The 16,254-nt window shown below is 37.3% G+C and overlaps 2 protein-coding genes across 2 annotated transcripts in view; one reads left to right on the top strand and one right to left on the bottom strand.

Annotated features, from left to right (window-relative positions):
• The window catches only part of Nep1 (M13 family metallopeptidase neprilysin 1), a 217,407-nt gene that overhangs the window by 20,305 nt on the left and 180,848 nt on the right, over positions 1-16,254 (bottom strand). Inside the window, exon 3 of the mRNA XM_089634807.1 lies at positions 6,878-7,123. Coding sequence (XP_089490933.1) covers positions 6,878-7,123 — 246 coding nt within the window. The remainder of the gene's footprint in view (positions 1-6,877; positions 7,124-16,254) is intronic.
• LOC149421462 (uncharacterized) lies at positions 2,693-4,815 on the top strand. The gene is made up of 2 exons (XM_089634808.1): positions 2,693-2,930; positions 3,726-4,815. Exons 1-2 carry the CDS (start codon positions 2,709-2,711, stop codon positions 4,662-4,664), a joined length of 1,161 nt encoding a protein of 386 aa, XP_089490934.1. The 5' UTR covers positions 2,693-2,708; the 3' UTR covers positions 4,665-4,815.

The raw sequence follows: 16,254 nt of genomic DNA, 5'->3' as shown, positions 1-16,254 counted from the left end.
TGGCAATTTTGCAAGCAGCAGTGGCAGCCAGTTCGACTAGCTGTGACTGCTACACTGGTTGCAACATTGGCTCCTCCAAATCTTGGCTGCCCAAGAGGAGACAAAAAATCCCCTTATATACTTATAAGAAAAAATCCTGTTGTCTTTTCTATTTTATATATTTCTTCACTAGATCTAAAGGAATCTCATCTCGTCAATGCAGCAGAGAATAACGATCTAGCGACAAAATAAGTAGGAACAATTCTGCAATTCATTAAAACGTCCGAGGCTAAAGAATATAATATCGTAAGTGACTGAAAATATTTTTGTGCAAAGTGCAAAATTCAAATTCCGCAATAAACTGTTATCGTTTGTATGTAAAAAATGAACTTGTTTTAATAACTACTTAAAACACGATAATCACAAACCATTATTTATTACTATTCTGTTCAAACTTGGTGTTAAAAATTTCATAGTCGCTGCGCACACCTTGCGCACTGTTCTGGAGCCCTATTATGTTTTGTATGAACCATTTATTGGAATAGAAATTCTCATAGGCGCTGACATGCATTACGCACGATGGGAATCATTTCAGACTCGATCTTGAGTAGTATAATTCATCCGGGGAGATTTTTTAACACGGAATGGGAATGGCCCGCTGTTGTGTGGCAAAGTGTGGTAGAATTATAATGCAGGGTATTTGTATTTTTACCTCAACGAGGCCAGTTAATCGAATATATAATATAATAAATTACACCACGAAAATGCCTAAGTCTAGCAGATGACCGAGGATTTCCAATAGCATTGAATGGCGCCCTTGGTCTTTGGAAAAAAGAATCAGAGTTGGCTCATATTGTTGCTGTTTTTCCTCCCTTCTAAAACATGGCTCTTCAAGACCCATATTTACTCCTTCCTGTCTTCAAAAAGACCCTCCATATAGCATCCCCATACATAAGCCCTGAAGGAAATTATTTTTCTCAGGATGTAGAGTTAATGTAAAAAAAATAATTTATTTATTTAATGATGGAGTTTTACCTACCATTAAAACTCTTATTATGTAGCCTGAACCGTCATTTAAAACCTTTATTGCCTAGGTTTTAAATGAGGTTAGGTACATAATATAAGTTTTATTGGTAGGTAAAACTATTTTATTATGTAGCCTGAACCGTCATTTAAAACCTTTATTGAGAGAAGCATTCTCAAATTCCCTTTCGCGTGGCACTTTCCCGCTCTTTTTCAGCACCTTGTGTTGGACAAGTGGTCACCAGATGCTACACAAAAGTAAAGCGTCCCCTATGCGACTTTTGTTTACGGCATTCTTTCTCATTAGCGTTTTAAATTCCGTCGCTGGCGTTGTCGTTGCGAAGTAGCTCCGAATTTATAACGATTTTTCCCGTATATAATTATTTTAAGTGTATAATTATTTCAAGATAATACATTATATTATAACAGCGAGGCTGTTCGAAGTATTTTTAAAACAGAAATAATTTTTAACTGTTTAAAAAGATAAAACACGTGGTGAACACGACGGAAAAGTTCGTCGGCCATTTTGTGTTGTTTGTTTATTTACATTGTGTTTTGTGTACCTTGTGTTTTGTGTTTTGGTTTCTTGTCCAATTTAACAATGAGTGGCTCCGAGATGTCATCATCCGATTCGGTAGAGATGACGGTAGAAGAAGTTAACAAGATCATTTTGCCAAAACAAAATGAGCCGAAACGAAAGTTGCCGAAATCGACCAAATCTACGAAAAAACATCGCATTGATAAACTCACGGCTCAAGTGGAGCACATTAGCTCGTTTATTCAGGATTTTATGGCGGCTAAAACATACGAAGATAGGAGAAACTTGGATTCCGACGAGGACGCATCATCGGAAGATCAAGAGATACACGTGGAGAGAAATTCGCGATCTTCGCTAGGGATGGGATTAGTAAATCCTAATCATGAATTCAAGGAATTAAACCTATCGATGGCGGAAACCACGTGTAAGGAACCTACAGTTCCTAAGGCGGACGCAAACCGCGTAAAGAAAATCGAAGATTTACAACACTTCGGTTCGCCTGAATGGAACGAAGTAAGGTATGGGGAGGTCGTAAGAAAATACCTGGCCAACCCCATGTTCAACCAGTTGGAGGTTAATGGAGAGTTTCTGCATTTGAATAAGGCAGAGCAATACGCGGGGTCACTTGACAAATTTTGCGGGTCACTAAGCCATGCCCTGTTGCAGCAAAATGAGTGCCTCAAGAAATCTCTTCAGGAACTGGTAAACTGGAGTGCAGAGGAAGGCAAGGAATTGTCAGCAGGTTCCCTCTTCAAGAAAGTGGAGTCGCTATTTGCCCCGGATACGCAATATCAGACAGTGACCAAAGATGTCCTGCAGATGGTCTGTGGAAGGAGAGCAAATGCGATCCAGCATCGTAGGGATGCAATCCTTAACGAGATAAAGAGCCGCTACGTACGGGAGGCAGTCAAAAATATTCCTCCAGCAGCGGGTTATCTTTTTGAACCAATGAAGCTAGAATCCCAGATTCAGCGGATGGGAGGACTGGATAAATGCTTCCCACATTCAAGCTTCGACCCTCAGCCATCAACCAGCTCGCAGATGCCCAAGAAAGTGCCAGTGAGGAAGCCTTTTCGTGAGAGCAGGCCCTTTCGGGAAAGCAGGACGTTTCGGGACAACAAGCCCTTCCGAGACAACAAAGCCTCCCGCGGAGGGCGATCTAATCAAGATGCAAGAGGTGCGGACAAGAGGGGACCAGCCAAACCAAGAAGGAATTTTGGCAACAAGGATAGGCTATGACTATCCGGAGAAGGCGTTTCAGGGGGGGCAATTGCAGCACTTCATAAGCAAATGGGAAGAATTAGAAGCACCACCAGCACTGCTAACCATGTTGCGAGGGTACAAGCTACCCTTTCGGCAGAAACCCCCTCTAAGTATAGTGGCAGACACGGTAAGCTCAACTTATAAAACCCAAATCACAGACGAAATGACACGACAAATAGACAAAATGAAAAAGGAAAAGATATTGGAATCAGCTTCAATATCGCCTTCCTTTCTGTCACGGATGTTTCTCATACCGAAGCAAGACGGGTCATTTAGGCCGGTCTTCAACCTTCGTCGTTTGAACAATTTCTTAGCTATTAGCAAATTCAGACTTATTAATGTTAATAAGGTTGCAACATTTATTCAACCAGGCGACTGGATGGTTAAAATGGACCTTTCTCAAGCCTACTTTCACCTTCCAATTCATGAGAATCATCGCCGTTTTTTGAGACTGATTTTTAATGGAGAACTGCTTCAAATGACATGTTTGCCTTTTGGACTAGCCTCAGCTCCAAAGGTTTTTGCTTCACTTACCAATTGGATAGCGCAAAAATTAAGAGACAAAGGTCTCAGAATAATTGTTTACCTAGATGATTTTTTGATAGTACATCAAAATGAAAATATATTGAAAATGCATACATTCGAAACTATTTCAATGTTACAAACTCTTGGGTGGATAATACAATTCAGTAAATCCACTCTGTGTCCAGTTCAGAAAATTGAATATTTGGGAATTTCATGGAATTCAAGGGACGGCTTAAAAGGCCTCCCGCAAACTAAAATAGCGAAAATAACAAATTTACTGAAACAATACATTAATCTAGGAAGGTGGTCACTTGAGCAGGCCCAGAGCCTCTTGGGTACCCTCAATTTTGCTAGTTTCGCCATTCATAGAGGCAGGCTTAACCTTCGCATGTTACAGTGTGCCAGTCGCAAGCTGCCTGCATTCAAACCGAGACGACTCCATCCCATTCCTCGAACAGCGATAGAGGAGCTGAGATGGTGGAGCAGGTCCCTGCAGACGTGGTCACCAATGCATCAAGCAGTGATTCGTCATACCCTCACGACCGACGCCTCGGACTGGGGATGGGGTGCGCAGCTAGACGACCTCAGATTGAGTGGAGCTTGGTCCCAAACACAGCAACCTCTCCACAGCAATGTCAAGGAAATGCTCGCCGTGCTGGCAGCACTTACTCCTCACGGGCCAGAGCTGTCAGACTCGGGTCTCCTGATCCAGTCAGACAACAAATCGGTGGTTGCGTACCTTCGCAACGAAGGCGGCACACGATCCAAGACATTGCTCGAAGCGACTCGTCAAGTCCTTCAGATGACAGACACGTATCGCATTTCACTGTCTGCTCACTACCTACCAGGAAGGTTCAACGAGGTGGCAGATCAACTCTCCAGAAAACGCGAACCTCCGGAGTGGCATCTTTTACCAGCAGCAACAAAATTGATTTTTGCAAAATGGGGGAGACCAACTATAGACCTGTTTGCATCGGAGACAGCTCACGTTGTAGAAGATTATGTGTCCCTAAATGTATTCGACAAAGAGGCAAGTTTTGTCAACGCTTGGACTCGAGAGTGGGATTTTCCTCTAGCTTGGGTGTTCCCCCCTCCGTGCCTCATGCCGAGAGTTCTCGCACACCTCAACCGGGCCAAGGGCCTATACCTGATTGTAGCCCCGAGATGGAAGAAAGTATTCTGGAGACCAGACTTGAAAAGTCGAGCGACGAGCCCTCCTTTCACCATAATGAACCTGACAGAAGTGCTGATAGACACCAGAACCTTGAAACCCCCTCCACAAGTAGAGGATTTTATTTTGGAGGTGTGGAAGTGCCGGGGTGGAGTCAGTCATTAACAGATTGGTCGGACAAACAGAAAGAATTTTTAAAGTCAGGTTGGAGAGAATCCACACTTAAAACATATAAACCGGCATGGCTTAGGTGGCAAAAGTGGGCATTAAATCACGGGGTAAACCCGAATGTCCCTACAGGAAGTAACCTGGCAAGATTTTTAACAGATCTTAGTTTAGAAGACAATTTCTCTCCCAGCACAATTCGACTCCATAAATCGGTAGTAACAACTTTCAGTAGCCCGGAAGAAGGAAACCTAAGCTCACACCCTCTAGTCAGACAAGTTCTCAAAGCCGCAGCATTAAAGCATCCTAAACTGTCTAAGCCTCCTATCTGGGATCCCAGAATGGTGTTGACCTGGTTAGAAGCTAACCCACCCAAAAAGTTGAGTCTCTTTGAAGTCTCGAGAAGGGCAGCGACTTTACTTTTGTTAGCTTCGGGACGAAGAGTGCATGACCTGACCTTGTTACAGTGTTCGCCAGACAAACTATTCATAAATGAGGAAGGGGTCTCGTTATGGCCAGTTTTCGGATCCAAAACTGACTCTGCTACATACCAACAGTCAGGTTGGAGGTTGAGAAACGGAAATCAGCCAAATATAGACCCAGCATACTGGATTAAGAAACTGATTGAAACCTCCAAAGAACGGAGGGAAACAAAGCAGAATTTAACAGAACTCTTCATCACTACATCGGGAGCAGTTAAGGCAGCTTCAAGAACAGTCATCGCCCGTTGGGTCAAAACAATTCTAGAAGAAGCTAAGATCACAGCTGCCCCGGGAAGTGTACGGGCAGCAGTGGCGTCACTTAACTGGCTGGATAATTTTAGATTGGATGACATCCTGGCTCGAGGGAACTGGAGGAGCCGGGACACCTTTGCCAAATTCTACAGAAGGGAAGTTAATACTCCCCTAGAGGTAAATAGGGCATTGTCTGTAGCCTCCCTATTCCACCCACTGTAACACGTGAGTAGGTATTCCAGTTTTTTGACGTATTATAATAGATCACATTAGCGTTAGTGGTCACCAGTCGATAACAAACAGATCTCAATAAAGGTTTTAAATGACGGTTCGGGCTACATAATAAAATAGTTTTACCTACCAATAAAACTTATATTATGTACCTAACCTCATTTAAAACCTAGGCAATCACTGCCTGGTGAGAACTAATGAGAAAGAATGCCGTAAACAAAAGTCGCATAGGGGACGCTTTACTTTTGTGTAGCATCTGGTGACCACTTGTCCAACACAAGGTGCTGAAAAAGAGCGGGAAAGTGCCACGCGAAAGGGAATTTGAGAATGCTTCTCTCAATAAAGGTTTTAAATGACGGTTCAGGCTACATAATAAAATAGTTTTACCTACCAATAAAACTTATATTATGTACCTAACCTCATTTAAAACCTAGGCAATAAAGGTTTTAAATGAGGTTAGGTACATAATATAAGTTTTATTGGTAGGTAAAACTATTTTATTATGTGTGTCGTTGCTTATCCAGAATATATAATGTGAAATGTCAGATGAAGGAGACCCATTGACTTGGTGCCTCCCTCGTTCCTCAAGTAGGCTACGACTGATATTAGTATATTCTGGATAAGCAACGACACACATAATGATGGAGTTTTACCTACCATTAAAACTCTTATTGTGTTGTCTTGCTTATCCAGAATATACTAATGTCAGTCGTAGCCTACTTGAGGAACGAGGGAGGCACCAAGTCAATGGGTCTCCTTCATCTGACAGTTCACATTATATATTCTGGATAAGCAACGACACACATAATAATTGATTATATAACATAATGCAAACGTTATGAGGAAGCAAAATATATTGATGAAAATATTAACCTCTAAGGTAATTTTGAGATTTTGCCATCAAGTTACTTTAAAAGATCTCTCTAATTCATGATTTATTTAGAAATATTCCAGTTTGAAATTAATTTACAAGTAGATGGAACGACTTTTATGATTCCATATCAGCTTGTGCAGGAAAATACACAATAATACTCTACTGATGTCGGTGTTCTGTGTACAAAAGTACACAAAAAGACCTAAGGGGTCAAAAGAAGAAAATTATCTATTGAAAATTGTTGAGGATATCTAACGTTTGTCCGTACACAAGAATACTCTACTGCTGTTGGTGTTCTATGTACAAAAGCACATAAAACGACCCAAGGGGTTAAGCGAAGAATGATTAATTGAAAAGTGTTGGGGATAACTTACGTATGTCCATACAAGACTTGTAGAAGACTTTGGCCTTTGTGGTGGCATCACTATCGTGTCCATCAACCGGTTCCTCGAGCACCTCCTTCAGGATGACCTGCAGCTGGTCAGCAAGCACTTCGAAGGTGCTGATGGATGCCTTGTCCTCCGGTATCACGTGCTTCTTGTTCCACGTGCCGCACGCGAACTGGAAGAAGTCTACGCACGGATCTGCCGTGTAGTCCATGGCGGCCATCAGGGATGCGGCTGAAATAAAATGTTGTAATTTTACTTGCATATCTTCTTTTTTGAATCTATTTCACCTTGGCCCAACGCATTGGGCCAATGTTGGCGCCAATTCACCTACGTGTTAACGCTGTCGCTAATGCTCTTTGCCAATTCACAAATAAAAATGATAATGTCGTTTAGGCGGCAAATCGAAAATGGCACATTTAAAATCATTATAGAAAATGAATTCGTACCTTCGTATTAACCTTCATTTTTGTATTTTTTTTTCGACGGTAAAAAAAACATTGTAAATACCCTATTCTGCGGTGGCCATTTGATTTTTTTTTATATGTGAATACTTCACCAGGATCCCAACCGTCTGGAGCCAGTGAGACTATGGAATCCCAATTGGGGTATATTGTGAGGCTGAAGTTAGTGGGGAGGGGAAGGAGATGGGGAGAGGAAGGTGAGAGAGTACCTGACTATTCATATTTAGTCACCAAACACGGCTAAAGCCATTCAAGTAATGTTTCAATTCTGAATGGTGGTCTTAAACCAGGGAACGTGTCGCAAGTATACTATATATTACTTTTAAATCTCTATAAGAAGTCACACCATGCCATGGTTCGTGTCGAGAGCAATAGGCAAAATACAATGGGTCGCTTATGCACTCCATTAATGCACACCAGTTTTGCACAACACTATTACACGTACACTGGAGTGGTGTGGTTTAATCAACTAACGACAGAGATGAGATTAGAACCGGATTATAATAAATTTAAAAATAAAATAAACTTCACTATCTTAAATGATTTAACGAATTAGAATGACGATGATATCTCACTATATTATTTTATAAATTATTGTATGAAAAAACTAAAATCTCTTCACTTTATATGTTTTTATGATTCTTTTTTTCTTCTATTTACATATGCATGTTAAGTTTTTATTTTTTTCCCTTTACACACGAGTTTTAGACTCTTGTAAAGGTAAACATGTTAAATTTTATTGAAATATGTTCTTACTTACAAATAAATAAAAAAAATAAATGAATTGTGAAATAACACAACTTCATCAAATAAAATTTGCCTGCGCAACGTCGGGATTCGTACCCGCAACCTTTGGATTTGACGACGGAGGCCGTCAAATCTAGATTGATGTGGAAATTATCGCAGCTGCGGAAATTTATTTTTACAGCACGTTTAATTATTAATCATCGTAATTCGTAAACATAAATAATCACTCACGCAATAATCATCACTATCGTCTTCGCTGAACGCGTATTGCGAACTGAAGACTGAAGACCGGGCCAACGTGTGAATGCAGTTGGCGGGTTAGCGCCAAGATCCTTTGATGTGTGCACAAAAACCGACAATAATCGGGTTGACCGGGCAGCGTTGGCGGTCAACGCATGCAACAAACAAGTGGTCCTGTACAAGTTGGACCAGCGTATTGGCCCAATGCATTGGGCGATCGTGTGCTACTACGTGTACCATTAGACCACCACCTTTTCAATCTAATCTATAGAAGTAGGTACCTATACAATCATGAACTAGCAATTTCGATTGTATGTCAGTCTGTAACTCAGTTTCAATAAATTAATTATATCTTGTATTTAGCTTTGAATTCAAGTCTAGTTTTGAAAATTGGAACTGATTGTAAACGATAAATCAATAAAAGAATATTTTTTTACCAGATTTATTTTGCATATATTTCTTTAGTATCTACTTATTTAGTACTTAAAGTGTAATAATATATATTTTTTTTACATTATTAAAATAATAAATATATCTTTTGTTGAATTTTTTTAGAGCAAATAATGTCGAATTTCGTGATTTTTAAATGGTCTGCGCTTTAGTTAACATATAATTATCAATCATACAATTATAACATTATAATAAATTTTACGTTACCTAGGAGTTATGTTATTGGGTGCCAGAGTCAAAACAGTCCCATTGTTAATTTGGTGACCGGATAAATCATCGAAATGATAATTCATCACATCTTTAAATAGTCATGGAAAGTGATGAAACAAAAACTTTATTAACTGTGTTAAGTAGGTTAGGTTAGGTTAGGTTAGGTTTAATTTTTTTCATCGTTTCTAATGACTTTATAGCACTTTTTAAAAGTGTGTTGAATTGTCATTGTGTTGAGTTATCGTGGAACCGCTAATTTATACGTCGTAATGCCGCTACCAGATATTATATGAAACCAATAACAATGTGCATCGTTTTTCACAAAGCATCAGAAATTTCGTTACCACCCCGTAAAGAAGCATTCATTCAGACTTCCTTGTCAAAAGCCAGCTACTGGCTAACAATATCACGGTAGATCGATAATACCCTGTATCAATAAGATAAATATTGAAGAAATCCGTCATCTATGGTCAGTTAGCGATATTTGCAAGTATGGCCAGGATATGATTCCGACAGTTGGTAGACAAAAGATGCTGCATTCAGCGCGGCCTACAACGTGTCAGATAATATGTACAATTTTTTGGATAATGTCGATTGTTATGTAAAATAGCTCTCTTATGGAAGTGAACCAACTAAGCTCTTAGAATTGAAAAAAATCATATACACAATCCATAGACTTAATTAGTCCATCTAAGACGCGATCAATTGATACCGTTCCAACTTGGAGAAACAAAACTTGTTACTTATGCCTCATAAACCAATAACTCCCTTATCGGTATCACAACCTCATACATAAGCTCACATTTTAACACAACCTCAAATAACACATCTGCCCTGATGATGGACACTGCAATGCTGTCCGAAACGTTGGCTAAAGAAGGAGTTAGCGCAACACGGCATAACACCCCAAAAACAAATAACAAAAATAATAACTCCCTTTTTGATGTCAAAAAGTATATTTTCAAATGTATATGAAAGTTATTATTTCAATTCGACATTGTCAAGTTATAAGTATTTTTAACGTTTACGTAGCCGTTTGTCGTTGGGGATTGTAAATTTAGATGCACCGGTGTTGCCAGCGAATATCGATTTCTTATTTAGTGTATGATCTATATCGGTCTGGATATAAACAGCGCAACCGTGCTCGGGAAATCGGTAAAAAATCATCGTTAGTTAAGTCTATCAAATCGATATTGTAAACCTATCGATTTCACTGTGTTAGCGCATTGCAGAATAATCCCAACGCTGCGACGGGAATATAATGTAGTTGTAAAGATAAGTACTCAACGACTTTGACTTTGGAATTGATGGTTTAACTATATACCACGTTCCACGTGGAACTTAACACTATTCTGCATCGAGGCGATTTTTTAAAATATTATTAGATAAAATATAATACAAAACGTATAAAAAACAGTTTTCGTGGATGTTTTTTTTACCCAGTTGTATGTTGTCAGTGTTAAATAAGCATCAACCAGGTTTTATCTCTAATCTCTAAGATCTTCTTTGTTCACAGAACGCGTAGAATAAACAAATAATATGTCTTCTTAGTGCGATAGACCATGCTTATTCCAATGTATAAATAAATCTTTTGACGTTTGCTCTTTTTAATTAAATGCGGATTCATCGGTGGTTTCATTCCTGGTTTATACAAAACTGTCAGCTCGGGACTTGGGTAAACACGCCACACATGATAATATATTGGAGTTCAGCCAATGGTGTGATTTATCCCGGGATATATTGAAATGTCAAAATTCTGCTGCGATGACAGAAAACGAAGGATTCATAATACACGGGTTTAACGCTAGAATCACGGTTCATGTGACACGAAACTCGCAAAATTTTCGGAAGGAAACAATTTTATTTCAATAAAAGATTCCGGTGTTTTACGTGATGGGTTGTTCTAAAGGCAAACAAAGGCGTGTTATTATTATAAAATAGGTTAGTCAAATTTCAGACACATCTAGATCTTAGATAAAGTAGTCGTAATAACGAATTTGGTGTTTAAATTATAGGTTTTTTCCTGATGATCATTAGCACTAATAATATTTCTTACATGTAAAACAATAAATGAATTGAATTTAAATGAGTCAAAGCAAGTCGTAAAGCCCCGCATACCCAATTTATAACAAGTTTCTCGCTAACTCTTTAAGTTTTTAAGATCCTATTTTTTTTTATTTATTAAGATAATATATTTTTTAAGCCGAAACGTTAATTATATGAAATTCCCTCGATAGAAAAAATTGCAACGCTCCGAAAATTATTAAAACACGTTTTGTTCTGTTATTTAATGTGTCATAGTCATGAAAAAAAACCACAGTGTGCCTTTAAACGCAAATTAAGTGTTTGTTGAGAGATTTTTGCTCCATTTCAAACGCGTCGCGTTTTATTTAATATTTTCATGAATTTTTCTTAATTGTTATCGTTTTTTAACATTAGCGCGCTCCCTTCAACATTCGTATTTACATATTATCCCTTTCAAACCATCTTTGATCGCTCACTACTGGGCCTTAATGATAAGTCTGACACAATTCGTACGTACACATGCGTTACCTTTTTTTATTGAATATATAAACACATTACAATAATTTACAAATGTAGATATTTCGAGGCTGATTGCGAAAAAATTATACATTTTTAACAAAAAATTGCCCAACTCAATTGAGAAATTATTTCTCGTGTTTGAGTTGGGGAGTGTTGTGAGTCATTATGGTTTATAGGTTGTAAAATTTCACTAGTTGATGTATCTAAAAAATAACAAAATAGCTATAAAACTAGATGATAGATTTGATAACACTATATAATTAAGAAAATAAGAAATTTAAATACAAACTAAAAAATAAAAAATATAACTTAAATAATATAATAGTTATTAAACTTAGAAAATATAAGATATAAAAATAAAAAATGTACTTATTAGGTACGAAATAATAGTAGGTAGGTACAGTACTGGTAGTAAATTGTTCAAAGACCGAGCTGGCAATCTTGTATGAAATGGGTACTTAATAAAATGCAACAACAATAAACGCATATATACCTATATGTATAATGTATCTACGTACCTACTATCCATCCGTCATTTTAACAGGAATGCTCTATTGCAAAACTTTAGAAGCACGCCGAAAAATATTTTGGAGCAAACATATTTTCAAAGTAATCTCTGGAACTGTAATTATATTAAGAAAGAGGGCTATTGGGTTAGGTTGTTTGGCACATTTATGGGAGAGATCCCATGCACTTTTGTATACTCCGAAATCGAGGGCTACTGCCAATGAGAACACGTCAATCAACAGCGATTCTGCATTGACCGTTGACATTTTGAGCGTCACTTATAAACAGTTCAGCTAGACGTATGTCAAAACATAGTACAACTGCCCTATGACCTTTTACACTTACATATACCTCAAATTTGTAATATTCTCCGATATATATTGGTGTATAATCGTTTTATGGAGAACATTAATTAATAAATAATTTGATAAAAATACATACAGGTACAATTATGCAGTTTTGTCTTAATTGTTACCTCAAATCGTTCCCCAGCCAATGCTAGGGAATGATTATTAATAAGGACTAATCCCTCCTGGTTAAATATACACAGGGTTTTAAGAGACGTACTTGACTTACAACCAGTGATTCGCGATATTATTGAAGTAAAAAATGTAAATGAAAGTTTATACATTTTTCGCTCTTATATTTTTTCAACAAAAAACATATAAAATCCGTAGTAATTGGACAACTAGGGTAGATGTAAGGGTTCGTCGGTTACTCAGTGAAAAGATTTTTTAAAAAGAAGTTATTGAAAAAAAAAATCTAAAAAGTCAAAGCTTCAATTACTTATATTACTACAAATAATGTCAAGAATCACCCTGTATAATCACTCACCTGATATTTCATAGAGACGTATGCCATTGGTACTGATCCTTGTTATTATTTTTAAAACCTCGTAAACTGTTTACCACTTATTTTATCTAATGTACTGTTTGATTTTAAAATAATTATAAAAATGTAATGTAATTGTAATATGACGTAAATAAATATATTGTTTGAGGCCACGAAACTTTATCCGCTGTCAGCAGGAAAACTGCAAACAGTAAAACAGACGAATGAAAGAACTTTAAGCTCTCGTATGTAAAAATATTCACACTTGAAACGGAATGAACTTTTAAATGCATCTATATTTTTATTATTATCTGTTGGTGACACAAAACAACAAACAATAGATATCACAAATCAGATGGAGTTTTTATATACATTTTCAAATGCTTGTTCAATATGATTGATGTTGGTATAAAATACATGACACTTTTGTCACAAAATATTCAAGAAAGGTCGTGTTGATTTTCAAGCCCACTAAAAGGGGTTCACAGTTTGACAAAGAAAGTTTTTTCGGCTGTTGGAGAAACGTGTAAAGCCAAATTAAGGCCTGTGTGTGAAATGTCAATAATATTACGCGAGCACAAAGAGAGAGGACTTAGGTAGCCGTGAGAGGAAAAACCGAATGTGAGGAAAAATCGACGTTGAGAAAACTACGGCTGAAAAGAAATACGTGGCAATTTTTTTTTTCTGAATAAAAGCAATAGAGTTTATAGTTTATGATAAGATAGCAGCAGAATATACGATATTGATGTAGTTACCATTTCTTTATTTTTTGTGTGTCCACACAAGAGCAAAGGAGATGGGAAGAGAAAGGTGGGGCCGGCTATTCAGATCTGGTCACCAAACACGGTCAAAGACATTTCAAGCAACGTTTAAAATTCTGAATGGTGGATCTTACACCAGGGCGATAATGAGAGTATCTTCCTATCTGGAACGTGCCGCAAATATACTACATATATTATTTTTAATAATTAAATTGTGAAATAACACAAATTAATCGAATAAAATTTAGTGGCGCACGCCGGGATTTGAATCCGCGACCTCCAGCTTGCTAGTCGAGAGCCTTACCCCTCGACCATGGGGAAAGTTTTTAATTTTTTTTTTATTCATTCAAATTTATGAACATTAGTAAATGGGTTATTTACTGTGCCTAGACACGAACACTTCTTACTGTGCGAGACCGCTAGGAAATCTGTTCGGATCCAAGGCCAATGATGAACATTTCTGTATGCACAATGATCGGCCAGACATGTCTATATGTGAATACCAAGCTTTACTCCAAAGGCACGTTATTATTTAGTTAAATCAATTGCTTTTCTGTGAAGGCAGTCAAAATTAATGCAAACGAATGTAGGTACATAGTTCCCTTAACCTGGAGAATTGAAAAGTTGCTTGAAATGGCTTTAGGCATGTTTGGTGACCAGATCTGAAAAGCCAGTAACCTGCCTCTTTCTCATCTTCAGCTTAACAACATACCCCAATTGCCATGTCTCACTGGCTCCAGACTGTTGCGAGTAGTTGGAATTCTGACTTCTCGTCCTAACTTCTAGAAAAATCGTCTCTTTACAGTTTACGACAAATAGTGAAAACTAAATTTCCCACGAACTGGGCAGAGATTTTCTACTTTTTTGTTTGAGAACATCTCAATATTCGAATTGAAGGGCTGCAAGAGGTTGGTATTTTATCTTCGTGGAATAAAATTACTGACATCAAACAGGCCTCAGGAACTGAAGATTATTGACTTGCCAACTCCACCGCCAAGTCAGGAAATTAGATAAATGAAAACCGTCTTCGGGGAAAAAAACGCAGACTTAAAATTGATTAAATTTTAGAATTTTTATTGGAAATTTCAAGAAGATGGAGAACAAAATGAAGGAGTACTAAATCCACTATAAAAAAATATTTTTCTTGAGATCGTATTTATTGGTAATCGCATTATTAAATAATTAGGGAATTTTTCAATTTATGAAGGAAGAATTTTCTAAAATTTAATTATTTATTAGTATTATCTTCTTCTTCAATGATGATTCAAGGGTAAACCTTCAAAGGTTCAAAAGAAAAGTTGTTATCCGAGACACTATCTAGGTTACAAACCAATTATTTAGAACTTTATTATCATTCAAAAAAATAGCTGCAAAATATGGGAAAAATTATTTGCAAGATAATATCGTTAATTTTGAATTTGAAGTATGAGATTCCATATTTTAACTGCTATTTTTTTGATTGATCACAAAGTTCTAAATCTTGGTTTGTAACTTAGATAGTGTCTCAGATAAACAAATCGTTGCAAGATAATACCTATTGTTGATTCTGATTTGAAGTATGAGATCGACAAATGTGACTATAATAATTAGGTCCCAGTGGTCGAGTGGATTTATACGTTGTCCCGGCAAGACAGAGATCATTGGTTCGATTCCCATTGTGACCGTTATTTTTTTTATTTTCTGTGTCTTGTTCTGTTTCATGTTCTTTTTGAATTTAAAATTTGTTTTCATGGTGAAATATAGAGCATAATATAGAGAGTGTTTCGAAAGTTAATTTAAGATTCATATTATACTGCATAGATTTATAGAGTAGATAATAGATTACATGAGGGCTAGCAGTCAATAATGGAGTTTTGATAAGAGGCATGGTACTGGCACATATGGTGTATGAAAGTGGACTGAATGCAACATAAATGTATGTCAAAACAATGTTTTTGACAGTATTACGAAAGGAGAACAAAATTAACAAGTTTGAAAGGGGAGATGGTTTTTGACACATAGAACACGTGGAAGGATTCTCAAGAGAATATTTGACGTGCAACTTGAAAGTCAGGAATAACCCGGGAAGACATGTCACGATTAGGTTAACTAAGTTATTGACCTATCAAGAGTCCTAATAACCAAAGGTTTTTCTGAAGAGACGCGTCTGCGTCAGCAAACCTGCAACGTTTGAGCACCTAAAAACTAACATTTGCCAAATTATAGTCGAGTCCCCGAAACTTACGAAAAAGTTAAGTATCGAAAATTATACCAAACGAATCTCTTGCAGAAGGTCCAGAGACGGCCATTTGCTTGGCATAGTTTCTATAAATAAATAATGTGACGTACTAGATATACGCCAATTATACGTTACAACACTACTCACTACGCAGTTAGTCAAGCGTACAAAGAAAACATAAAAACTCCGACGGTAAATACAAGCTTTGGACAAAGACACTATCAATACCATGCTATAAAAGCTTTCAACAGTCTAATACTTGAAAATAAAATACATTCAGACCCAAAATTACAGAATGGATTATAGAAAAAAAGGCAATATTACCAAAATTTCAAAACATAAAATCAAAAAACCTATACGTAACACAAAAAACCAATATAAAACACACATCAC

The sequence above is a fragment of the Hesperophylax consimilis genome, chromosome 8, assembly GCF_061612785.1.
Source record: "Hesperophylax consimilis isolate HC1 chromosome 8, BYU_Hcon_1.0, whole genome shotgun sequence".
Taxonomy (NCBI): domain Eukaryota; kingdom Metazoa; phylum Arthropoda; class Insecta; order Trichoptera; family Limnephilidae; genus Hesperophylax; species Hesperophylax consimilis.
The sequence above is the reverse complement of the archived record's forward strand: the minus strand, read 5'-3'. Positions and strand labels throughout refer to the sequence as shown.